Source organism: Hoplias malabaricus, chromosome 12 (assembly GCF_029633855.1).
Source record: "Hoplias malabaricus isolate fHopMal1 chromosome 12, fHopMal1.hap1, whole genome shotgun sequence".
NCBI classification, from domain to species: Eukaryota; Metazoa; Chordata; class Actinopteri; order Characiformes; family Erythrinidae; genus Hoplias; species Hoplias malabaricus.
The window spans coordinates 27499829-27526891 of record NC_089811.1 but is presented as its reverse complement, the minus strand read 5'-3'; the positions used below and the strand labels follow the sequence as shown (position 1 = coordinate 27526891).

Below are 27063 nucleotides of genomic sequence, written 5' to 3'. Positions count from 1 at the left end.
TTCTCTCACACCAGACACTGGTATGTGATCTACAGCTGATTAAGTCACATCTGCTAACACCTTCATTTAAATAGCTGTAATATTTTTCCTCGTGTTAGTTGGTATACTTACATATGAGGAATAATAGATAATGCTGGGAAGCAAACAAATGAGTCGAAGTGTTAGTAGGTTTATCTCGCTAATATCACACACCCCTGGCCTGTTCTATAATGGCTAAATGTCAAAGTTTATGATATGACATTTGCACAACCTGTTGTATTTACTTTCTACTCAGTTTCATCAAACTCTCAGTACCTGCCCCTTCTATTACATGCCTTATTGAACCCTCTCTGAGCCGAAGTTCATTTACTGCTTCTGCTGAAGACATGCCCCCTCCCTGAGCCCCAGGTAAATCAAAGCTGAAATCCTACTGACAGTTCCCAGAAGCATTGATTCCTGTAATCACAGAGATCTGTTGTTGGAAAATCACAACGATAATGTTTCCTGAACTTGTGCTTTTCTAATGAAATGCTCTCAAATAGTAACTGTCGTTGGATGTGGACCAAGGCAAAGCAAACAGTGCTGTTCAGGAAAATAGTAACAATCAGTGAAAATGATGACTAATTATAGAACAATAATCTATATTCGACATTTTCTGATAAATAACTGACATTCTGAGGAAGACATCTTTTTCTTTAAGTCTAGCAGTTTCAGAGTTCATGGAGCTTGGGATTCCACTATTTCGTTCAACTCTCAAAACTCTTCTCATCTTTGTTACCATCAGGGAGGATGGTATATTATTTACAATAATGTGTGGCATTAGAGGTCTATTACGTTTCTTCACAGTGGGTGGCGTTTCCTGCTTATCACAAGTGAATGTGCAGCTTTCTGTAGGACCAAGCAATCATTAAACCATTAGAGCAGGTCTGTCTGGAGGGATCCGAGTGAGCTGCGTTTTCTTTCTTTGTCCCACATGTGAGAGAGCACTGTAGTTCAGTATGGGCTACAACGATGTCCTTTCACATGTAAACACTATAGAGACATCTCACCTCCACTCACAAACAAACTTGTTCTAGCTGAAAATGTGTTGTTGGATTAATTTAAAGCAAGCATTGCTTGGATTCCTTCAGAGTGGATGCTGGCTGACATCTGTCAGAGGGGAAATTGGTTGGATTAACTTAGAACATTCTGAGTTATTCAGAATAGACAGGGCCAGCACTAGCCATTTGGATGCTCCTTTTTCACTACTGAGTGGAGGAAGGACTGTTCCCACGCTACACTACACAATGACATACTCGTGACTTCATAGTATATAACAAACGCCAAATAAATCTCCTGAAATACAGTATGCCAAGATACCTGGTGACACTTTTAGGATTCCTGAGCTTTTGGTAAAAAAACAACGTAAGTGTCTGGAGGTGATGACTGTAGCTCAGGCTCTGTGAATGCTGTCTTCAGGATACTGAATGATATGGACTGAAAATTAAACTGTAATTTTCTCCTTTTTTCTTCTATTAGTCTTTATCTGAGAGTGGTTTTGTCAAGAGTGGCTGAGTGCTGGTATCTCAGAAATGACTAAATTCATTCATTCATTGTCTGTAACTCTTATCCAGTTCAGGGTCGTGGTGGGTCCGGAGCCTACCCGGAATCACTGGGCACAAGGCAGGAACACACCCCGGAGGGAGTGCCAGTCCTTCACAGGGTGACAAACACCCACACACTCGAAATTACTAAATATTTAAGTGATTTCACACTTCTTCTTAGTTGATTGTTTGATTGCGTGTCTTTATACGTAATATTTTAATATTTAAAAAAGCTGAAAAAAAATCTCACCAGCCATGCCCGTTTAATTTGCAGAATTCACCTGGATGTCATGTTAAAGAAGAGTCCCTGAATCACCCTGAAAATCTGTGTGAAATATATATACAAACTAAACAAAACAACAAAAAGACCTGACCCATCAAAGCACTGACCCACAAGACCTCTGAAGGAGTCTGGTGGTATTGGAATGGCTGTGAAAGTGCCCATAAGTGTGTGTGGTATATGGTGTGTGGTATGTGTATATTGATGTATTTGAGCAGGTTTAAGAAATTATATATATATATATATATATTTAATTTCTAATTATAATGTAGCCCTTACAAATATCTGCGATTATGTAGAACTGCAGTTCTCACAACAAAACAAAGTGTTCAGAATCTCCGCATATTTTAAGTTGGAATGGTATATTTGAATAAAAAAGTGACTGTAGCCCAGAGCTAGCAAAATTTTGATGAGGCCTTCCACCTGAAACCTGAGAGCAAAAATGTGACCATATTTTGACAGTTGTACTTGACTCTCCACTAGTATTCTCCCGCCTTTTTTTGCTAATTGTATAAGATATACGGCTGCAACACTTAAGGTGGAACAGAAGAAAAAGGAGCAAATGTAACTGTTTATAATCCAGCTTGCAGTATGTGTCACCTTAAATGATGCAGTAGTGATGCCCAGGCACTCACTGCTTCACTGTTTAAGGTATAACGAAAACATCAAATATGCCCGTGTATGATTAGTATGATTGTGTGAATATCGCGGCAGGATTTAAGGTGGAACTGAATCTTCGAAAAACTTAACTTAGCGCTTGGAAGTAACTAATATTTTTTAATGTGGACTGAAATAGTAAGGAATTTTTAGAGTGTACTGTTGTGTTTGGTGAAATTTAAAGGAGCACTAGACATTATAACATCAATATATGCTCACTTTTCTGCTTCAGATGTGGTTCATGATTCAGTGGCGATGCGAGGCTTAAGGTTGTGTAGAGTCTCTGCGCAGTGCACGTCACCTCTTAATATATTACCGCGGCTGGTTTTGTAGATTATTTTATATTAACATTCTAACCTGAAGAAGACCAGTCACAGGTTTATCTCACTGCTGTTCCCGGAGCTCAGTCTCGTAGGGTGTTTTTTTCCTCTTTTCATATCCTGAAACATTGATTTTCTTTATCTTCTGATGATACACTAACCCTAACTTGACACGAGGGGGACTTCGTTAATTTGCGGGGCTCTACGCAGTGTGCGTAGTGAGCGGCGGTCCGGCTCTGCTGTCACGTGTAGATGGCTTTTGTTTAATTCGTCTGTATAATTTTATTCACTGTTTGAATTACCACAGGAACTCATTTGTAACACTTTCTGTATGCGTTTACTTTCATGCAGTTGATGGTTCCATCTTAACTAATCTGTAAAAGCAGAGATACGAGTAGAACACAACAAACTCCTCACAGACAGTCACCCAGAGCGGAACTCGAACCCACAACCTCCAGGTCCCTGGAGATGTGTGACGCTTCTTGCTGCACCACTGTACCGCCTATTACCCACATGTGGAGCAGAAATAGAGCACCAACCTCATTTCTTTTCATGCAGTTCAATTTTCTGCGGTCTCTCTATTGTCTAAACACTTCCAGATGCTGTTTCTCGCCCAGATACTGTAGCTCAGCCAGTAAGACAGAGAAAAAACAGCCATTTTGGACCGAGGCTCGCTCTCTCTCTCTCTCTCTCTCTTTCTCCTCCCCTCCAGTGCAGCTGGAACCTCAACAGCTTCAGATTCAGTAAAGGAGTACAGACAGAGGAAGAAAGAAAAGAGGAAAAGAAGTCAAGAAATTATGGTCTCATCAAACTTTTATTTACGGCTCTTCGCCTTTCTCACCTTACTGACTCTGCTGGCTCTCTCAGGTAATCTCAGCTCTCTCTCTCTCTCACCCACAGTGTGAGATCTTTCCTGCTTAATGTGCCATCTCTGTTCAGACCCGCAAGATGTTTCTGTAAACTCTAAAAGTCTAAAGTGAATTAATGCACACATATACCATCCTTAACTGAACATATGTAAAAGATATTGTTTGAGTAAAGGCTCATTTGTAGGTGTAACCTTCTCTTTACATGTTGTTTACTGAGACCTATGTATCTGCCCCTAACTTTTTATGTCCCACTTGAGGAATACTGGGGTGTTAAGATATATGACATATGATTTACAGTATTCTTTGGTCATACTCCATCTCACAAAGTGTGTCTGTAAAACGTTGTGGATGTACAATAGTGAATATTAAGGATGTCACATAGGAGTGTGGCTGCCAATAACATGTCAGTGCAGTTTAACGTCTCTGTTCTACTAGCGGCTTTTTGGCTCTTTACATTTTTAATGACAATGTGCCAGACAGACTGAGTCAGTCTTACTATGAACACAGCAACCTGCAGCAAAGACCACACAAAAAATATGAGCATTTCTGCATACACTGGCTTTAGGATTATTCTGTGGAACATATTTATTGATCAGAATATCTGTAATATTTAGTTTGAAGTTGATTGCACCCATTCAGTAGAACATTAGTGAGGTCAGGTTCAGTTTTGAATGAGTAATCCTGGATCACTCATCCTAAAGGATTCGAATGGAGCTCAAGAGAACACAGTTCCACTGTTCCAAGTAGACTGAAAATTTAGAAAAGCTTTTTGCTGCTGTCATAAGAAACCCTCTGGACTCATATCACCAAGAATATCAGTTGAATTACTCTCCTCTAGAATACATGGCATTGAGCATAGGTCCCATAAGTTTATGTGCATCTGCTCCAAAGTGTCCTATTTCATTTCATTCTTTTCTTTGGAGATTGTTCACTCTGTGTGTGCACAACTAATCTTCTGTGTCCATAGTGGTTGCACAATGTTGCAGATGTATTCTTTGATAATGAGGAGTTCACAAACATTTGCACACGTAGCATAGCTCCTGCTGTTTTTCTTTACATGCCAGCCTTCCCTGACTGTGTGTACAGTTCTGCAGTTCTGTGTGCAGATGAGGAATGTACAGTGAGTGGTTTTATGGGAAGCTGAACTAGTAAATTGTGGAAAAATACTGTGAGTACGGTAAGGTAATCAGCTCAAATTACACTTTTATGATGTCTGTGTGTGAGAGAGTTTCCAAACCATTGCTGAGTATGTAAAACTTATGCCAGTCTATTCATAAATGTTTTCCAGATGTGTCCAGCGAGAACGCTCTACACAGAATTCTGAAGAAGAGAGAAGGTGACTTAAGAGTCTGTTGTATTCATTTCTTTGTTCATGTTAATATCTGCAGCCTCTGTTTTTCTTTGTTCTATTTTCCTTCACATTTCTGCTCTACTAATGATTAATACTATGAAACCTGCTCATTATATATCTTAATATCCCATATCTGTTTTGGAAACAATAGGTATCAGCTAACATTTCATTGATGTTTAGCAAAAACTTTGTATCTCCATTGGTTTTGTTTTACATTTTTATCATTTGCATCATTGGAACTCTCCAGTTACCATTTGCATTGTGTTAATTTTCATGAAAGGTGAACGAAAACAAGTGTGCAGATTTATTTGGAAAACATTGCTTCATTAACTTCCATTATTAGTGTCCTTTAAAGTTTTGGGGACACATGATTACGCTGTGACAATGATGATATGGATATTCAGACAATCACCTCAGATGTTTTAGGTGTGAAATGTCCTAAAAAAACTCACTTGCATTGGGATCGAGCTCTAAACGTGCATTGAATTAACTGTTTTTCTGTGGTTTTCTTTAAGGGAAAACATCTTAATGACTGTAAGGACTGACATATGTGGCAGAGCAAGAGATCTGTTCAAAAAGAACTTTTTGAAAGAACCTTATATGGAAATGTAGGGAGTTTATGGAGCTGAATGTTGTTCTGCTCTGTTTGGCACTGGGCATCATTGAGATTATTTTCGCATGGTGGCGCAGTAGGTAGTGTTGGGGCTCCAGGGGCCTGGAGGTTGGGGTGTTCTCCCCGTGTCCGCGTGGGTTTCCTCCGGGTGCTCCGGTTTCCTCCCACAGTCCAAAAACACACCTTGATAGGTGGATTGGCGACTCAAAAAGTGTCTGTAGGTGTGAGTGAATGTGTGTCTGTGTTGCCCTTTGAAGGACTGGCGCCCCCTCCAGGGTGTATTCCTGCCTTGCCCAATGATTCCAGGTAGGCTCTGGACCCACCACGACCCTGAACTGGATAAGTGGTTACAGATAATGAATGAATGAAAAAAGTTTGGGAAATTGCTGCACTTGTAGCAATGTTTTTTAGGGCTTAGGGGTTAAATATAGAGCACTGTGAAAGTCAGAGTGATGACCACCCCAGATACCCACCCCCTGACCACCCCAGATATCAGCATCTCTGAAAAGAACATGGATGACACTTGAAAACGTGAAAAAAAAAAGTATAAAAAATTAACTAACTAAGTTCTAGTAAAACTATGATATTAAATAACTGAGTCTGAATTATGCTTACTGTCTGTGTCGTATTAACTAGATCACTCTTCTGGTGGTCTGTCTTTCTGTATGTGTCCGAAAACGTGCATCATTTTTTAATCTCTCAAACAATCCTACAGTGCACTAGACTATGTAATGTACATCTGATATACCCTAGCAGATAATAACCAGCCATACTCCAGACAACAGCAATGGCAGCCTCTCTACAGACATGTTACAGACATAAATAGAGGATTCATTGAATAAATACTTAAGGTATTTGAGTAAGTCCAAAATTGTTCACTACCCTCTTGAACCCAGTTTCCTAAAATAGTGCACTTTGTAGTGAGTAATGTAGGGAATAATGGGTAGGGGGCCAGTCTTAGAGTTTTCGTCAATGTTCTGGGAGAAACAGCACCAAATATCTGCAGCATGAAGACAGACACTTTAAATTATGGTTAAAAAACTTTTTGGGTAGATGTGTATATGTTAAACCAAACACGGTGAAAGACAAAAACTAGCCATATCTAGAGTTGTTATTTTGAAAGTGTTTTTTTTTGGCCTCAATCTGCTTGTGTCCTTTTTAAACTTGTGGGTTTGGCTATACATAATATTGCTAATTTTTATATGTATAGTTGCTGTCCAGTCAAACATGTTTCTCCATTTTTTTTTGATGATTTTTAGTAGCACAGTAAATGTCCTTCACATTGTGTGAACATTTAATGATGACTGGACCAATAGGAATGCTCCAAAATTGCTTGCAGTAAAGTCTTATTACTTCCATTGAAAGTTAGGGTTTTTCCTTCTCCTATAGTTTGGACAAAAAAATGATATATATCCATCCATTATCTGTAACTGCTTATCCAATTCAGGGTCACGGTGGGTCCAGAGCCTACCTGGAATATATATATATAAAAATGTATTAGCACTGATGTCTAAACTGAGGAGAAAACCTTAGTCTTTGAGCTGATACTGCTGTAGTGCTTCTTTTCAGGGACCATTCCAGAGAATCATGTTACTGTTCCAGTGGACAGCTTCAATTCTTAAACACATTTTTCGTGACTGTGATATGACCGCTCTGTCTTTTACCAGTGGAGAGTGAGGTGAAGTCAGCTTCTGCAGTGGCAGTTCCTCCATCCAAGGCCATGCAGTTCCTGGCTTCTCTGAAGAGACCCAAGAGGAACCTTTGGGACCGCAGCCGTCCAGATGTGCAGCAGTGGATCCAGCAGTTCATGTATATGGGCTATGATGAAGCGGTCAGTATATGGCAGTGTTAAAAGCTAAGAAGTCTCAGCCACCGACGCTCTGCACTCAAGCTGACAGAGAGTCTGATATTTTTATTGCACAATCCTGGCTTCACTGTCAGGATTCTGCCAGTTGCATTCTGATACTGTATCTGACACTGTACATTCTGATCAGTATCAGCATTCTGATGATCGCCTCTTTCTACATGTCATGTCAAACAGCTGACTTGTGATTGGTCATTTTGTGTGTCAGTCAGATTTCTTTTCCTGCAGCAGTAGGTGGTTCATGGCCAGGTTAAGGACGAGACTGAAGGTTAAGTGACACTTTTCCATGCCGTAATTAACAAGTATCTTCATTAGGCGTTCCAAATTTTTAGGCAAATTACCTCCTTTTTTTAAAAAATATAATCAGATTTACATTTTAAGGTTATTTTAATACTGAATTTTTGTCTTATGTCAAAGGCAATATATTAGGCACCATACTGTCACCTTTCCTCCCAATATTTAATTTATTATATTAAAAATATTACCCCCATTTTGATGCAGTGACAGCCACTACTTGAAATCTTTACATTACTTTTCAGAACATTGCTGTGGGGATTGGTCGGTTGAATTAATGTAAGAGAGGTCAGGTACTGATGTTGGATGTGTGTGTGTTTGGATTACAGATACAGTCCTAGGTAATTCTGAATGATGACCAGACTTCCACTGCTACATGGCTTGACACAGAGGAATTTTATATCCCTTTAGCTGATGCTTAGCCTTGGTCATGATGGCTCAAATGCAACTTAGACTCATGGCAAAGCTTTTCTTTAAGGGTGTACCTTAAAGTAACTGAACTCATTCATTAGGTGTAAATTAACCTAAATATGAACAAATACTAAACACCTACAACATGCCCCTCTAAAGTGTAAGTATATCTGCGACAACAGAAGAACAAGTTTCCCAGGGCCAACTTCTGGTGCCTTTAACCTGCCTGGTGAGGTCTCAAGACAGCACCATTGTCCAGTTGCAGTCTTCCTTCGCCCATAATTTTCGAGTCACTTTGTCCTTTAAATTTTCACTGTGCACTCAAAATGGAGAGGCAAACCTGTCAGACAGGTCCAATCTCAGTGTCTGAAGCTACCATCTAGCCTGCACTGTTAGTCTTTCCATTGAGCCATTTCATCAGTTCTGGCTCTGTTGAGGGCTCACTGATGATTGTGATGGGAACACTCTCCTCTGACTGTAGACAAACAATTCAACTGCCTTCCAAAGTTCTCCCATCAAGTCAGTTGAAATCAAGCAAAAATAGAAAGCTCCTTTGTGAGTTACAGAGCCATTTACGAACTTGTCAATTTCTCCCACTATGTATCTTTCTAAAATCCCTTTTCGCCTTTGAAATGCAAGTAACTGACAATGTTCCCTTGACCTTTAGGATTTTTCAAAGATGTTTAATTCACCTGTCTGCCTTTCCCAGGAATGTCCTCGGAAAATTACATTTTTATTCTTACACCATATATCAAAGTGTTAGAGGGGAATACATGTTGCCCACTGTTATAATTTCTATTAAGAAAAGGAACTTTGGAGGAGCTGTACATGAAGAAGTACAGAAGTCAAACTGAGGCTGTATACTGCAGTACAGAACACTACACAACAACCCAAACCCCACATTAAATGTAGAATGCCTCTTTAAAGTAGCTCATATTTCATTAATTCAGAGTCTGGAAAAATCATTTTTTGCAATGTTCTTTCAGAGACTGGAAGCTGACTTGTCATACTGGAAAGACCAATCTCTCTCCAGTGACCCGTCCCGGCAGCACCACTACGATGAGAACTCCCCCATGGGCCCTCGCTATCCCTCTCATTACCGACACGGAGCAAACGTCAACTATGACTACTATTAACTTCTCCTTGCCCTCAAAAAATGGCATAGTCCATGAACTAAATGTGATTCAGTGTGGGATATTAGCCCCTAGTGTAAAAGCAATATCACACTCATACTCTCCTGCTCCTACTCTTTCAACTTTTCACACAGCAGTCTTGCAGGTTTAGAGTCTGGACTTTCTTACAGATTTGTCTTTTATGCTTGGCCTGTAAGAAAACGAGCTGCAGTCTATAATCCTTCCTATGTGCACAAATCTAGAATGCCAATATACTAACATTAAACTTAAAGCTGAACCCTGTATCGGCCCTTAGAATCTGTTCCTATAATAACCAAATGTTTCTGCCAGGCGTACGTCATTACCTGTGCTGCGAAGAGCTTCGCTTCCAACTCTGATGACTGATGCTGTGTGTGGGCCTCAATGTTCCTTTCTCTTTGAATAACTCTCCATTCAGCTTTGTCACACCATGTTGCATTTACAGCAGCAGAGATGACCTTCTTGGTAGCACTGTACCTGAAGGCTACTTGTTCAAGAGTTTCCTACGCACTGAATAATTTGCTTGAATACTGCTTATATTAACAGCATTTACCCTGTCACTGTCAGAACAAAACCTCATAGATAATTTGGAGAAGGAAAAAACATTCTTAAAATGACTGGACGTCAATGTAAATATATTCCTTTCTGAGTAATGGAATTAATCTTCTCACTAGTGGTCAGTTTGTCAATGATATTCTGACACAGTGTGAGAGCAGCAGGTGTTTTCCTATCATGTGAAAAAAATGTAATCAAACAAAAAAGGAGGTCTTATTCTGACAACAATGGCATACACATATTTACCCGTACTTAATTAAAAGTAGCCCCCTCCAGGGTGTATTCCCGCCTTGCACCCGATGATTCCAGGTAGGCTCTGGACCCACTGCGACCCTGAACTGGATAAGCAGTTGCTGATAATGAATGAATGAATGAATAATTAAAAGTAAATAATACCCTTGGTAAAATAGCAGTGTCTTGTTTGTACACATACGTGTCTTCATAATCAAATGTTTACAAATCTGTTTTGTTGTTTAGCTCGTCAATTAGATATTTTATGTAAAAAAAATGATGTCAAAACAATGTCATTTTACTTCATAAATCTTGTCATCTTGTGGTCATAGGAATAAGCTGATTATAATAACTTTAAAGTACTACTTTACCATGTAACGTACTGCTTATGTATGTTTTGAATTCACCTACTTTTGAGTTGAGTTTTCATAGTTTGAGTGAGAGAATGAGTGATGTCCTTTATTTCACTGATAACCTCCCACACCTTTGTCACAGCTAAAGAGTTCTGCACTATTTTACCTCTTTGTATTCAGAGATCATTTGTAGAATTTCTCCCAGAAGCATGGACAGACCATATTATGTGTAGTGAAAGAAAAAAAACTGGCCTCACTTGTATCTGAGTCATCTGATTTATTATAACGCACCACTGAACTTTCACATTTGTTTTGTAACAATTGAGGAAAAGTGAGAATAAACCAACACAGAAAAGCTGTTGAAACTGTGCCTGTCAGTAAAGGGTCAAGGTTTTTTTTTGTAATTTACCTGCTTTCACCTACGAAAACATGATACACAGGGTTAACAGTGTTTAAGACAAAAAATGGGAGTAGGAATCAGTGTAAATATTTTATTAAAATATTTTTTCCACTTGAAAGTCATTAAAGAATCTGAGATCTGTGTAAAGTGTGATGTGGCAATACTGTGCATTGCTCAAAATCACAACAAAGTAAAGCAGAAAAAAGCACTTCCCATAGTTTCTTTTTTTCCTCCTCTTCAAAGTTTTCCAGAACAGAAACCGAGTGTTTGCTGGACTGGGCTGCACATTCAAGATAAATTAACAGAAATTCACAAGCCTCCTTGGTAAATCTTAACATTGAAAACAAGTGTCTGTTCAAAAAGACACTCAACATTAACATCGATAAAAATGATTACATCAGTCAAAAACTGCACAGCATGAACGCAGAAACACAACGTGAAGCTTTCACTTTTTTAAATAACAGATGATTGACAAATCCAAAGTGCAAGGCAAGGACTCTGAGCTTCTTATTTTTGTCATTTTTCTTTTTCTTTCTGAGGCACATGTCTGAAAAGCAAGCGTGACAGAGACAGTTCTGAACTACGGCTGCTTTTCCAAAAATATCCAAAAAAATTGAAAAAAGAAAGAAAAACCTAGGAAATGTTTTTGTTTCTTCTAACGTTCTTTTTTAAGAGAGAAAAAAAAACTTGTGTAAAATGGCAGCTAGAGGCTCCAGTACCTCCAGTATCCCAACATCCCTGAGAGAATACCCGTTCTTCAGTTGTGTCTCGGTCTGCCTTTCTTCATGCGGGCAGCCTTGGGTTTGGGAATATACTGATTATTGGCTTGATGCTCAAGCTCTTTGCTGAAGTACTGGATGGTTTTGTTCAGCCCTTCTTCCAAAGGTACCTACAGTTTAAACACAGTTGTACACACATCATTTTAAAAACTATTATATAGAAGGATTCAGTAGCACAGAAAGGTTATATAGCAGATGAGGTGATGAGCTGCGGTTTCCTCAAATTGCAGAAGAATTGTACCATGCAAATAGCACCATGATGATGCAGCAGAGTAAATGTAACCTAATTATTATTCAAATAATATGAACTGAGCTTTATGATGAGTGCATAACCTACAGCTGTAAGTCAAAACTACATGAAACCTGTTCTACCATCAGTATAACTCCAATCATTTCCTCTGCTATTGATTGTAACCTTAATAAACAAACTTCACATTACTTTTTGGATTCACACATGAAGATCGGGTCATTTGGCACCCAAACTTGAAGCAAAAAATGTGATGTGAACGTGTTTATAACTAAATACACACACACACACACAGAGTACTGTGCAAAAGTTTTAGGCACCAGAGATTATGAGATTTAAAAAGCTATTTATCTGAGTGGTAAGTGTTTACTTGCTAAAAAACAAATACAAATAACAAATAAAACCAAACAACATTATTCCAGTGGGATACTCTGTGTGTGAATGTGTGGGTTTAACTTTTTCCAAATCTCTCACTGTGGGGTCCATATTATTTGAGGTTATCATCCAATACCTAGTTTTAACGGTTAATAAATAATGATTTTAACTAATGTGTGCTGTTGATTTAACAAATCCATGCAATCAAGGAGAATCTGAACAAAACTCACTCACACCTACTACTTTATAGAAAAAACTCTTATATTTCTAATTTGCTTTATATTATTATTTATTTGTATTATATATAACTTTATACAAGTTACAGAGAAAGTATAATGGTGGTAGAACAGGTGTGTGTGTGTGTGTGTGTGTATAAGGGACAGACAAAAGCATGAGAACAGAAAAGGAATTGTCAGAATATTTAGTAATATTCTAATCTGCAATGTTTATCTCTACCTGGGTTTTTAGTAAAATATAATCTGACACAAGCACTCACCACAGGCTCCCAGCCCAGCAGCATTTTGGCCTTTCGGATGTCTGGCCTCCGTCTCTGAGGGTCATCCTGTGCCTCTGGGAGAAACTGAATGTGACTGCGGCTCCCTGAACACAGCGAGTGTCGAATATGAAATCAGACCTTTATTTAATCATTCATTCAGTGACAGTGAGGAGGAAACAGACGTGAGCCTAGTTGATTTTAAAAGAAACAACAGATTGACCACTCACCAACCAGGCTTTTAATCAGCTGAGCGAATTCCAGTATGGTGTGTTCTTCTGGGTTTCCCTGGAATCATTTATGAAAGAATAAATTGAGAAATTAATTCAATAGTGGGTTTGGCGGCATTTTGGCTAAACATGAAAAGCAGGAACAGTAAAAGAACAAAGCTTTATTAAAAAAAAATGATAGAAAATATATGTACAGAAGACCCACCAGGTTGACAGGACTGCTGACGTTACTGTTCATCAGGGACACAAGACCATTGACAAGATCACTGCACGAGAGGAGAGATAAACTTTGTAAAATTAAATATTTAGCATAACAACAAGTCAAGAAAATAGGAGTGAGTGAAGTACACACAAGAACAGCATTTCTTTTCATTTACAGTTACGTTTAATTTTCTAACAACTGCATTTGTTATGACACATAGGAGCTCTATTACAGCAGCATCACAGGATGTGGAGGAGCCAGCGGGGCAGGACAGCACAGTATCCAGCTATTCACCCTTTTACACCGAGTTCATTATGATACTCCCTTACTGACATGTTCTTCAGTTAAAGTAACACAACATGGTAGTTTTGTTTAAGCAGAGATTATGCATTTATGAAGCACTGCACACAAGCTAAAAGAAAAGCTAAAGTCAACTAACATCACACTCACTGAAATTCAGTAAATGACTGGAAGCTCAGACTTAATCTTGCAGCTTAAATGAGTTTCAAGCAAGAGCCACCAGTGGACAGAAGCTGATAATATCATGCAGGATTTTGAAGCCCTTTTAAAAATTTTTTTTTTTTTTGCAAATATTATTAAACTATTTAAACATTTAAGTAGATTATTGAGCAGATCACTTCAAAAAAAAGATCTTAATCATTATAAAGAGTTTGCTAAATATAACGGTTAGTGGGATGTTTGTTAAATATAAGGCTGGAATAAAGGTAATCTACACTGACATGTATAGTGTAACAGAGCTGCTACTGCTGGTGGAATCATCTGAATACACTCAGCCTTATTAACCTGCTTTTCATCAGTAATCCCTACCAGCACGAAGTCTGTGATCCCCCCCCCCCCAAAAAAAAATTTTTCACACAGATACCCTAGCCACAGCTCAGCGATACAACACCGGGGGAGACAACAAAGCATTATTAAACAGTAAAGAGCTTGACCCAAGTTAAACACATATATATCAGTCAAACACAGCCCAACAGGGAGTTCAAGCAGAACATGGTATTAGTTTTCCAATTCATCTTGGAAAGCACATGTTTCTGTGTCTCAGGTGAGGTGGAAAATGCACATATACAGAGCATATGGGAGAGAGCAGAAACACATCTCTACCGAGGGAGAGATGTTATATATAAGAGAGTAGCTTATTAATTTTCTTCTTTTACACTTGCCATTAATTTGAACAATTATATTTATTTATTTTTTAAGTACTGAGTATCGAGATGAGAGCTAATGAAGATGTGCAGTTTGGCAGCTATCCAAAACATCTATAAACAGACAGTACCCACTCTGATTGAGCACTAAGACAGAATATTTAAAAGCTCACTCCATAAGTTGGATGTATTTGTTGGACGTATTTTTGGGGTGGATGGGAGAGGTGTCCACTTGCTACAAACTTATAAACTGCTCTCACTGTACATGCATTGTGGTACCTTGCTGAACGTCAGAGAAGTAATCTATGTATAATAATCTTATGACCCATGTGGGAACAGTGTTATACATTTACTGAGCTATTTTAGTTCCCAGCATCAGGAGCTGAATAATCTTGATTTAATGGCTTCCCCAGAGAATTCACAAGCGCAGAAACAAACCTGGGGAAAGCTTAGCTGACATAATACAAAGGGCAGGGTGATAATATTATGATGAGAGTTTGATTCTGTTTGCTCACTACTGCAGGAGTAGCCAATAGCACTTTTTAAAAATGCATGTATGTGTTATTTCCTGATTTGTTACTTAATGCAGTACAATTAGCAGGTTGAAAATGAGCGTGCTAATTACATACGGCAACTGAAAGGTTATAGCCTTCAGCTCTCCGAACAGAGATTCAGCTTGCAGTTTTTTTACCACTTAAGCATTAAATTAAAACAAATTCAATAACACAAATTTATTGAAATTAAAAACCTTTTTAATATCAAAAATGTAAAAACCTTCTGTAATAGCATTTCCTTTGTATTAACAATGCTGTATATATCAGATACATAGTTGGGTAACTAATATATATACAAAGCAGTATAGGAAGTTCATCAAGGAGATTATATAAACATTTTCTAAATGCAGCTAATGTCCTCTCACTCTTCTTGAAACTCTAATTAAGCAAACCCTGCACCTACAGGTAAATACCTGTTCCGAGGAGATAGTGAGGCTTCAAAAAGCCTGTCATGGCTCTGATTCCTTACTGCTAACATGGCATTCAAGTTTGTCAAAGAAATGCCTCAGCATTGAAAACTTCAGTGGATGAAAGGTGCTTGATTAAATTATACTCGAAAGGACATCCACACGAGCAGCGTTCATGTTGAATAAAAGATGCTGTCCACAAACAAGGTTTACTTTATGGGGTTGGGAAAGTTTAAGATATAAAAGAAATCTTTACAGCAAACATTTTATAACTGCAAAATTATTTTGCAAAACTCTCAGATAATCAAGATCATAAATGTTTGATGACAAAACCTTCCCCTCTATGCTCCCATCACCTGACAGCCTTCAGCTTATACTTCAGCTCACACACCTTTAATGTTCACACACACACGTAAAAGTTATCACTGTATGCAAATATACACAACTTTATATATCAAAACAGTTATTGTACCTCTAATGTCTTCTACAAACCTTAAAGCTATACATGAAATCTCATTACATCTGTGTAAATGTGACTTGAGTTATCACACACATCATGAGTGGTCCATGTCAATCTATTTCTGGTTTGTTTAATAAAGAAAAGAAGGCGTAGTGGTAAGGAAGCCCTGAATGACACACACTGCATATTATTGCTGTGCACTAAGATCATTAGTACCATTATTGGTTTTACAAAAGAATTTTGTTTAATAGGTTTACCTGTGTTGAGACATTTCAGATGCTTCAGAGAGGTGTTGTATGTAATAAAGCAAACTAAATGTGTAATAAGTATCCTTTCAGAAAACCACCGTAATATTCACAAATCTGTGCATGATCAGTGTAATACTATTAAAAAGTTCATTTATTTCAGTAATTCAATTCAAAAAGTTAAACTCATAAATTCATTACATAGAGAGTGATCTGTTTCTTGTATGTTCAGTCACTGTAAACATATCAGCTGAATTACCGCAGGCCCAATACTACTAATGCATGAAGAAAAACACTGGATAACGGCTGCTAGAATAGACAGGATGAGAAAAGTCAGATATGTTGTTTTCCTGAATATAGCTTATAACATTTATGTTGTAATGCCTATAAATATATCTGCCCTGCAAGTGGAAAAACAACATGGGGCGGCAAACAAATGTCCTGTTAAAGCACAACTAAAGCTGAACATAGAGAATCAAGCCCCTGGAATAATATAAAAAATGCCTGATTCTGACACATGGCCAGGCTCACCTGACATACTGGAATGCTCTCGTCTGAGATCCTGAACCATAAACCTGATGAAAACAGAAAAGAGTAATATGAAACAAAAATGACAGCGCAACACTAAACTCAAAACATCTATTATATTCTGTGCACAAACTTAGTCGGTTATTACTGCCTGCAGGTCTCCAATGGACGTGAAACTAATGATACATTCTAGTCATTTTTATTGCTGCAAATCTGTAGATATTTTCATATTTATTTTATGGCTCAAAGAAAGATTCAATGAGCAATGGGCCAAAGTGCATACTGGTACAGCATCAGTAGGACTCACAGTCAGTGGCTCTCCTTGTAGAGCCTGTAGAATAAAATTACTGACAACCCGACCATCATTCATGTGCATACGAGAACCAAAAGTGTTAAAGATCCGTGCCACTCGTACTTCCACTCCCTCCTGAAAGAAAAATAAGAGAAAATCATTCAGATAAGTACAACTGCTTCAAACATTCCATGATGTAAATCATGATGTAAATATAAAAGCCTTTTCATTTATAGGGACTAAATAAATCATAAAATGGCAAGCACGGCATTATATGTGCATACATATACAAGACTATGGGGCAGTGTGAACTGCCTGGGAGTTAAAATATATTGTCCTGTGATTTCGTTTGTATATGGATAAAACCATTAAAGCTGTCATAAATTATTAAAAAAACAGATATCATATTGTCAGGAACAGAAAACTCAGAGCAATGCAAGGGACATTACATTAAGATATAGGAAAACGTAGACATTTAAGTATGGTCATTTCCATCAAAACGTGATCATAAATCAACGCAAAGATCACACAGCAGTGGAAAGGTCCCATATATGTGATGGAGGGATAAATTAAATGGATATTAGTGCAGGCTCACTGTTCCTCCCATTCTTCCCAGAAACAGTGATGAAATTAACAATTTGCTATCTAATAAAACAGATGGACAACAAACACAGAGAATGTCTGAATTTAACCTTTATAGGCTAATGACTTTATAGGCTAATGACTAATGACAGTCAGTTTAGTTGACATGATGGTGCCTACACTGATTACCAAACCTTAATCTTAACTTCCTAAAAACATACATCCAAGTTTGCTAAAGCAATACTTCTCGTATATTTCTCATGCAACATAATGCTCTTACCATAATACAATCAATTGGGCTTAGGTGGTTTATTGATTTTGCACATCACTGTACAGTCAAAGTAACACAAAGTGTGTCTAGAAGCAGTGACAGCTAACTAGCCTGGAGGAAGTGTTTGTGATTTTTATAGCCACCACACCATACACAGCTTGATAAGAACTTGATAAGATTCTGATTGTAATAAACGGATATGCAAAAGTAAAGGACGCACCAATAATCTTAATTTGGGCAATGCCAATTTAGTGCCTTGAACTATTAGAGTCCTAATCCAAATTATGGATAATGATTGATCTTAAACCACCTGTGGTAGGTTAATTTAGCTGTGATTGTAGCTAGCACCTCTTGTACTTTCTTACTTATAAGATGAATTTGATATACTAATCATTGCAGTTTAAACTATTTCACATATTTAATCTATCTCTGGAAACAGCACATACTGGCTATTCAGGTAAAGCTAGTGTTTTTGGTTCTTTATTAATTTATGTTGTATTACAAAGATGAAACTGTAAATGACACATTTTCCTCATGGCTCCAAAAGTCTAATTCATTGCAGATCTGTCTTAAAATTACTGAAAGGAAAAGTGTTGCTATCATCATCTCTGAAAGTACATGTGCTGATGCTTTCAAGAAGATCACACAGAGAAGAAGAATGTACTTACTTCTAATTCTTTAATATGCTTTTACTGGCTTCTACCATGGTAACTCTGTTAACAATCAGACAAAGTCCCACACTGTTGCACTTTTAATGTGTGATTGGTTATTTGCATATATATTTTTTTGGGATGGTACAGCCATACCCTGCACATTTTAAGAACCTTATATTTGTTAAAATTATACTCTACATATCAAATGATACCTGGAAATAAATTGAAGATATCTATATTTAAAAATGAATACATATACAAAACCTATGAATATATTTTTTAATCTAACAAATCTATCTAACAACATGCTAAATAAACGAGCAGAGTCAAACTGCAGTGAGAGGTGTGTCTTTAAAAGAACGTCAAAAGAACATCCCTCTCTAAACTAATCATCTTAGTCTCACACTAAGACAGGAATGCCCTGGAATTTTGCTGTCTGGTGACTTTATGTGCCAATAAGATGAGTGGAAAAAACAAAACCACAAATTTTGGTAGAGAAATCCATGCAAATGCTACTGCTGCAGGCTGATATAACCACATTTTTCAAGGTAATGTGTGGTGATTAAACCTCAATTGGTACATAAATGTACATTTCTAATCATTCTTTTACTGCACATTACAAAATTACTGTTGCATTTCTCCTTAAATCTAATTAAGTGCTAACTACTAAGGTAAGTTATCAGCAATGGTACTGTCATCAGGAAACATTTTAATAAATATCAGATATCAGCCTTAGTCCATTAAAAATGATTGTATTCTTATTACAAATGATCCATAGTAAGAGATGCTAAAATTTCAATTAATGCTGTAGCAACATGAAGAAATGTGCAGTTTTGGACTACTTATGAGTGAGTACATTGCAATTTCAGTTCCCAATATCTGCTGCAAAATGTGGGCAGTTCAGGAAAGTATAAATCTAATCTAATATTTGCATTACCATGCTAATGAAATGTGCATCTTCTGTTCAGTTAGTTGTTGTCAGTTCAAGGTAAAGTAGAATGGTCTCGCTAAAATAGGCATAACCTTTCTTATTATGCATTTCTTATGTATCTACAGCCAGTCACTTCAGACTGGGAGACCTTGCACTGAGGTAAGAGGCAAGAGAAAGAATTGTAAGTGTAGCTCTGTCCTTGGAGATGGATTTGTATGCAAATTTGTCAGTGCTTTATGGAAATTCTTGACACATATTTTGAAACTTATTTCCAGAACTATTCCTGGTAGGAAGATTTTTCTGGTGGGTGGTGAAGGTTTTGATATTTCAGTTGTTGCTACATAACAAAACTTCTACAGTGGAAAGAATTGTTAGAAAACTATGCTTAAATGTGGACAAACAATGCCAGCTTCACACTATAGTACAAAGAAGCTAAACGGTAAAGCAAACTGTATCTTGGGTTTCAAGACAACTGTTCTATGACAATGTTAATCATTTTGGGGCTGTAATTGTTTCTAGGTTGAAACAATATGAAATAATTCACAAATCTACTAAAATATTCAGACTTTATCCTGACTTCAGCTGAAGCTCTTGGTAAAAAAAATAAATTTTAATTGCAATGCTTTGACCTCAAAGGCAATAAATTGGCTCACTGAACTGGTTTAACCGAGTGATGAGGTTACACTGAATAGAACATGAACAAGATTCAGTGTGTCCCAGAGTCTCTACAGGGATTCCCTTTTGGGTGCAAAAGTTCAAAGCACTAATTCATGTTAAAATGAAGCTAAAATGTGACAAATCTGATCCGATAATATGATTAACTCTGTGTTTGCATACATCAGTGCTGCCCTGCCTTTCAACACAGGCCATAGCCCTCTGGCTTTAGTATTGTTGTTTCAGTCTGAACCTGTTTGACATGTTTAAAAAAGTCAAATACTTTCAAAAACCTAACAGGTGTGGCTTGCACAGGAGTTTTGAATCACACCAGTTTAGTTAAAGACGTGAATGTCTCAGAGTTTTTATTGAGACGTTTTAATTGAGACTGCTCAGTTCAGTTGTTCAAGGCAGACAACCTTAAGGTTAAGTCTTAGTGTATGGACACTACATGACTACAGACATGAAATGAGAGAAATACAGATGGGAAGATGAACACAGTCATTTCAGGATGAGAGAATGCATGAAGGTGAGAACATACGAACCATAAAAATTAAAGCAATTTAGCTTGGAGACAAAATAAAGCCATAGTATCATAATCTTAGGTCATGTACAGATATTCACGTATTTATGAGAATAAGTGTGAGCTCACACCTGTTTGAGCTGAAGAAATAAAAGTGATGTGAAATGCTAATCTGAGATGACAAGGAGATGGCAGGAAGGCTTGAAGAATGTGACCACATTCTGCTAATTAGTGGCTAGGAGACCTGGGGGATTAAAAGATGTCAAAAGTGCCCTTTGATTGGCATGATGCTCTAACACATTTAAGAAACTGATGGACACAAATAGAATGTGAGAAATGGGGGAGTGTGAACACAGATCAACAATTTTTTTTACAATACTCATACACACAGGTAGAGGAGTTGAGTCAATGTGACTTGATGGTTTAAATGGAAGAGCTGTGTCTTTCTGCGTGACGAAATGACAAACTGAGAAGACTGAGCAGGCACTGTGGGTGCATGTCATTCATCAGCTCAGGCAATCATTTCTCAGGATGCTTCAAATACATTTTTATCATCAAGGAAAAGCCAGAATGCAGAAAAGACAGTCCACAAACTGGAAAATATGGTACTCTGACAAAAAAGTAAATACACTTTTCTTTCATATGGAATGCATCTTGCATAATTTCAAAGAAGGCCTTAAAATGAAGAACTGGGCAATCTCTGCCCAGCAGCCTCTTTAAAATGACAATCATCATCTGTTCAAAAATTCCACACACTCATTTTTTGGTTTAAACCCTTTTGCTTGGTTAGTTTTTCATGATTGGTATACTTATTGCCCGTGGGCTTGTTTCATTAATATTTGTGTGGTATAGCAAACTTTACCAAAGCCTTAGTAGAATAAGCTGGGCATTTAACTAAGTGTTCTCACAACAAAGTAACATCAAAATATGATATTATTAGGAACGTCAGTTTGCATATCTACAGCTACCTGGATACTTTACTGCCTGGAAGACATTATTTAAAGGAATGACAGAAAACAGAGGGATTTTAACATATTTTCAGCCTTTGGGAGCCAATTGATCTTTATGCCGTTAGATATTTTAATATTTTAAAAAATTCACAAAGGATAGATGAACTTGATTACATTTAAATCATACCATCACGGTGATGGACATTTCTATGCAATTCTATGTAAATATGAAGCAGTATGAGGAACAGAATCATCATGCTGACATTACACAGTAAGCTAAATCATAGCTTGGGGTGTGGGGGCCGAGATAAAGAGATGGAACCTGAGGGACAACAAACAGATTTAATCGGATTCGCTAAAGGCTGGTGTCAGTCACTGAGGCTGGGTTCAAAAGAAGGCATTATATGAGATAAAACCTGAAAATAAACCTGTCACACAAAAGTAAATGACGTTACAAATGGAAAGATAACACAGTCCTCACAGATGACAAATCAGATCTACACATTAAGTTGAATTCACCATCGCACTGGGTGTCATTCATCAGCATGTTCAGTGCAGCTGTTCCATATCTCTATTATGTTTCTTGATTATGCATGTATGCATGAAGCATACAGATGCAGCTAATACTGTAAAAAATGTGAAACCTCCATATTAATATAAATAAATACACCAGAAGTGTAACATAACTGTATATCCCTAGCCCCCCAATTACTGCACCATTATTACTACCAGGACATTTAAACACTGCTTTAGATTGCAGTTAGTTAAAAGAAGGCTTTTAAGTATACCTGCTTCATGTAGGCATAACACATGGTCTCAGCAACACGCTTTCCTTCATCATAACAAGCCCTAGGCCCGATGGGGTTCACATGACCCCAGTAGTCTTCATTCTGAGGATGCACCTCCGGGTCTAGAAACACACACAAACACACCAAAACAGTCAGCTCAAACTAATCTGATTTGACAAGCTGTCCAATTATGATGTTTTCACAACATATGTACCCATATTCAAGAACACATGCACCAACTTGCACTTACGTGTAATTTTAAGATATAGTCTTGTGCAAAGTGTTATTTTTTATTTTTTTTTTGGTTTGTTATAGAAGCAGTTCTCAAACTGTGGACCATTGCCTCCTTCCAGTCAGCAGAGTGGAAAGATGGGAGGGAGACTCAGAAATTGTATCTGTAGTTAGTCTTTTTTTATTTTAACTTGTTTATTAAACCTGTTTAGGTCATATTCAACCTGCCACAGTGTGTGATGAATAACCTTTGTTTTCAGTCAGCTGAAATTGTGTAAAAAATACTTTAGATAATATCACTGAAAAGACAAAGACAAGCAGATCCTGTGTATATACAGAGAATAATACTAAACAAGCAAGTCCTGTGGTATATACAGAATAAATACCATTCCATTTATTTGACTCAGTGCATATTAATAAATATTTCTCTTATTTTGCTAATTTAGACAACTTGTCTAATCTTTAACTGTGGACACAGGGTCAGTAATAAAGTAATGTACATAATCCCTTTGGTGTCTCATGCTGAGAGAGTAGCTATCAATACTGGTAAAGCAGTACTGAATTCACAGAAGAATATAGATATTAGTTAAGTATTGTTGGCTCAAAAAGACATGGACATAATTTCCAGAGAAATGAGGAATGCCAGAGGACAGAAAGAAAAAAATAAAATAAAATTTACTTTGCACCATGCTAAAATGCTAAATATTAGAGTTGAGTGACACAGAATGGCCAGTCAGCCACTTCAGAAGATTCTGAATTTCTATAAAGTCCATGTAGAAACACCCTCTGTAACTTTTGTCTTAAAGAGCATCTCTGAGAGCTTCCAAATTTAAACTTTGGCATGTCAACTTGACCCTGTACTGACCTTACTATTACAGTGCTGTCTGATATTTTGACTACTATCTCACATCTCATTAACCTTCGCTTACATCTGGCCAAAATGACATCATTTACTGGATAATACAACTTGTTATAATAATATCCAAAATAGGTTAAAAATTAAATATTTTCAATACTGTTATGGTTCCTTTTAGTGTAAGTTTAAAAAATAGAAATCATAACAGAACAGTCCAAACAGATCCAGCTCACTTGATATTTTAAACATGGTTTTAACATTCAGAATCTCTATTAAAATAAAGTTGCACAGTGAAAACTTGTACAATAATTTACTGAACAAGACTACTTGTTTACTGTTGAAGACCTAGAATCAGTTTCCCATTAAAGACATCTTATTAGACAAGCTAAGGAGTTCAAAGCTGCTTTGAGAAGAGAAACAATGGCCTACGATTGTCGGTAAACGCTGTTCTCTTGTTTGTTTACATTCAGAAGCTCCATATCTTTTAAGGTGGAAAGGTATGTTTGAGGGAAAATTGTTTTTTCTACATGGCTGAAGTTTAACTGTAAGTTTTTATTCACTGTTTGAATTACCACAGAAACTCATTTGTTACCCAAGTTGATTATTTTTGTAGCAGTCTGTGTTCACTTGCAGTTAGCGCTCGGCAGAATTTAGAGTCAGTTGCATATACAGCAAAAATAAGTGAAAAATAAGTCAATATTACCCACTTCTGGTGCATGAATAAATCAATTTCCTCATTTTGATTCATTCTTATAAACATTTACTGGTCTCTGCATTGTCTAAAAATATTTGCCATAACTTTTTTTTTCCACATTCAACCAATCATGAGCATGCAGACTGACTGAAGACAGGCAAATGGTGAGGAAACATCTTCAGAAGTTTTTTGCGAACATAACTCTTGTGGGTCATTATAATTGTTAAGCCTAAGCTGTCTGCTTTGGTTTGCAAACTTTGGTTTACAAAGGGAGTCCTTAGAGTTTACATGAATGACCAACAGCACTACACAGTGAATAAATGCCACCAGCCAACCAATCAAATGTATGAATTCTTTCCAGAGAAATGAGAAATGACAGAGGGCACAAAGTAGGGAAAACATTTTTAAAAATCACTGCCAATGACCTCAATCCCACAATATTTTCCATCTCACACTCTGGCTTCCTGTGTTCAAGACTTAAAGCACTCATTAAATATTAGTTTCTAAAACTAAATGCTGAGAAAATTGAATTCATGATTATTGGTAGTAAGTCACAACATATTCTGACATGCTTGCTTGACATCACTTGCCGTTAGTGCCATGTTACTTTGGTTATCAGGTATAGAAATTCTGCTTCAAATCTCTACATGACCTTGTATCCTATCTTGACCTATATCTCTGCCTTTTGGTCTGACGTCAGCATTTAGCAGGGTATTTGTCATTTTGCAAACACGACCTCAATTCTAGAAACTAGGAGATCTTGTTGGATTCTAATTCTACTGCAATGGTTAAACTCAAAACAAATCCTTGGTTTTTATAAAGAAGGTATCAATCAAAGATATGCCCATACCTCCATAAACTTCTGATGTTGAGGCAAGAAGCAATCGAGCACCCACTCGCTTGGCCAGACCTACAGAAAAAGAGATAAACACAGAACCTCCCTTGTTAAGAAACACCAAGCCAAGAATCAGTGCAAGTTACAAGCAGAGCAGTTATGTAGCCACTGTACCACTGTATACATTTCAGGGTCACTGTGCGTCCAAACCCAGAATAAAACATATGTTATTTTATATTTTTTATTTTGTATTTATAAGAACACTTTCTGTTCTGAAAAATACATAGATGTTTCTGTGTGTATAATATTCTATAGCTCCTTCAGAGGCAGGGGTCATAAATCAAATGTGCAGGAATACACTTCTTCAGATTCTGCCTCAGTGGCAGCAGAACTTTATATCATTCTGCTTCCACAGAGGCAGCAAGTTGCATTATACTCCATTCAAGTAAAACAAAATGCTGAGATTTTTTTCAACACTTCCAAAGAAAATTATATTGAACATTGTTTTCTGAGACATTACTGGCAGTTAAAATCTTCGCTTCTTTTCTGCCTAGAAGGCCACATTGCCTCCAGAACCATTTTAAGTAGTGATTTTGCACACAAGCTAAATACACAGATTAAACAAAATATTAAGACTATGCAAAAGTGAAGTAAAAAGTTTTGCAAATAATTTCATAATTGAGCAGAACATGGACCGAAATAAAAGTGATGAACTGGGGCATGTGGGCTGTAAAACCTGCATAAAATAAGGAAAGATATCTGGATGTCAGGAATAAAAGGAAAGCATTTCAGTGATTCAATTCAAAGTCTAGGCATAAAAAGCTGTTGTATGTTGCCTACACACTGTGTATAATTGACTTATGCTTATTTCCTTGGTCGCCATACAAGACTGACATATGGTAGGGCTGCAACTCATGAATTTCTTACTTGAAATCCGCAGTGCAGTCAGCCAAAAGCAAGTGCTAGCGCCCAACCAGGTTGCCGTGGAGATGAACTGTGTATTGGTTTTTTGACTTTCATTCTGCCATAGACCGTGTGTGGCTCAGGATAAAGATGATGTGAAGAGAATACAGTGTCCCTGCATAAGTATTCTGATAAAAGTTCTGACTTGCCCCTGTTCGTTTGACAGAACTTACCAAGCATATTGAGAGTGCCTATAGTGTTGGTTTTCAGTGTCTTGATGGGATTATACATGTAATTGGGTGGGGACGCAGGAGAAGCCAAGTGATAGATCTGGTCCACTGAAAAGAAAGAAGCCAACAAAAAGTGGTAAAGAACAAGTTTGATTACACACAAAACAGGCAAACCATCCCAAGGAAGTGCTCAAAGAAGAAATTAACAATAAACGGGTGACAGGAAGTTGTGTGCCCAGGGCACAATAACATGAAGGGGCAAGTGTGCCATCCCCTTTCTTAACTGAACTGATTGAAAATTGTCTCCCTCTACATTAGGCTAACATAAATGCTTCTGCTGTCACTTCACATATACATACTCTCTCCATGTTACTCAAACCTGCCTTCCAGCCAACCCTGATGCTCACAATTACACACTTGCTTCTGCATATACAGCAGCATACTAAGGTCTGGATACCCCAGCAATATTGTGTGCTTTGTTAATTTTCTCATTAAAAAATTGTCCATATTCTGTTCACATTTAATTCACAATTACTGTATTGCAGACAAACTACATATTTGGGTTTGCATAAAAAAATGTTTATAAAATGTGTTAACATTTACTTTGCAAACAATGAAACATATGTCCAGGTTTGTGAATGCTTGGTTTATTACACACACACCTCTAAAAGGGCCCTGATCCTCTCAAAGGTGTGCACACACATGCGGCACATGTGACAGTCACATTTTTTCACTAGGCGCTGTAACTTAATGAGAGCAGAATCTGATCCAAAAAAAAACTATAATTTGAAATGTTCCATGAAAACTAGACAAAACCACACATTATGTTTTGTCTTTTAGAACTTTTATTTGTCTAAACACTAGTTGTCACCTGCTAATCCTTCACTACTACTTACACATAAGGCATCAACAGGTGTTTTTCCCCCTTTATACAGCAACAGCCTCAACTTTTCTGGAAAGACTTTTGACTGGATTTTTAACAATCATTGCTATGGGGATTTGTGGTTATTATACGATGGAAAAAAAAAACTATCAAATGACAGAGTTTATGAGATTTATACTGAGATTATACAGCT

The 27063-nt window shown here is 37.3% G+C and overlaps 2 protein-coding genes across 3 annotated transcripts in view; one reads left to right on the top strand and one right to left on the bottom strand.

Moving 5' to 3' along the window:
• The first annotated feature begins 3287 nt into the window (after nt 1–3287).
• On the top strand, nt 3288–10643 carry ecrg4a (ECRG4 augurin precursor a). Its single transcript, XM_066686499.1, has 4 exons — nt 3288–3686; nt 4977–5024; nt 7320–7483; nt 9208–10643. The coding sequence occupies exons 1-4, from the start codon at nt 3617–3619 to the stop codon at nt 9355–9357; spliced, it is 432 nt and encodes a 143-aa protein (XP_066542596.1). The 5' UTR covers nt 3288–3616; the 3' UTR covers nt 9358–10643.
• A 193-nt stretch (nt 10644–10836) lies between these two features.
• Nucleotides 10837–27063, bottom strand: part of uxs1 (UDP-glucuronate decarboxylase 1) — a 36597-nt gene continuing 20370 nt past the window's right edge. For both annotated transcript variants that reach the window (XM_066686497.1, XM_066686498.1), the window contains 9 exons: nt 25991–26095; nt 24870–24929; nt 22239–22360; nt 16902–17021; nt 16598–16641; nt 13241–13301; nt 13036–13093; nt 12809–12912; nt 10837–11800 (listed from right to left, as the gene is read on the bottom strand). In XM_066686497.1, coding sequence (XP_066542594.1) covers nt 11669–11800; nt 12809–12912; nt 13036–13093; nt 13241–13301; nt 16598–16641; nt 16902–17021; nt 22239–22360; nt 24870–24929; nt 25991–26095 — 806 coding nt within the window. In that variant the 3' untranslated portion in view covers nt 10837–11668. The remainder of the gene's footprint in view (nt 11801–12808; nt 12913–13035; nt 13094–13240; nt 13302–16597; nt 16642–16901; nt 17022–22238; nt 22361–24869; nt 24930–25990; nt 26096–27063) is intronic.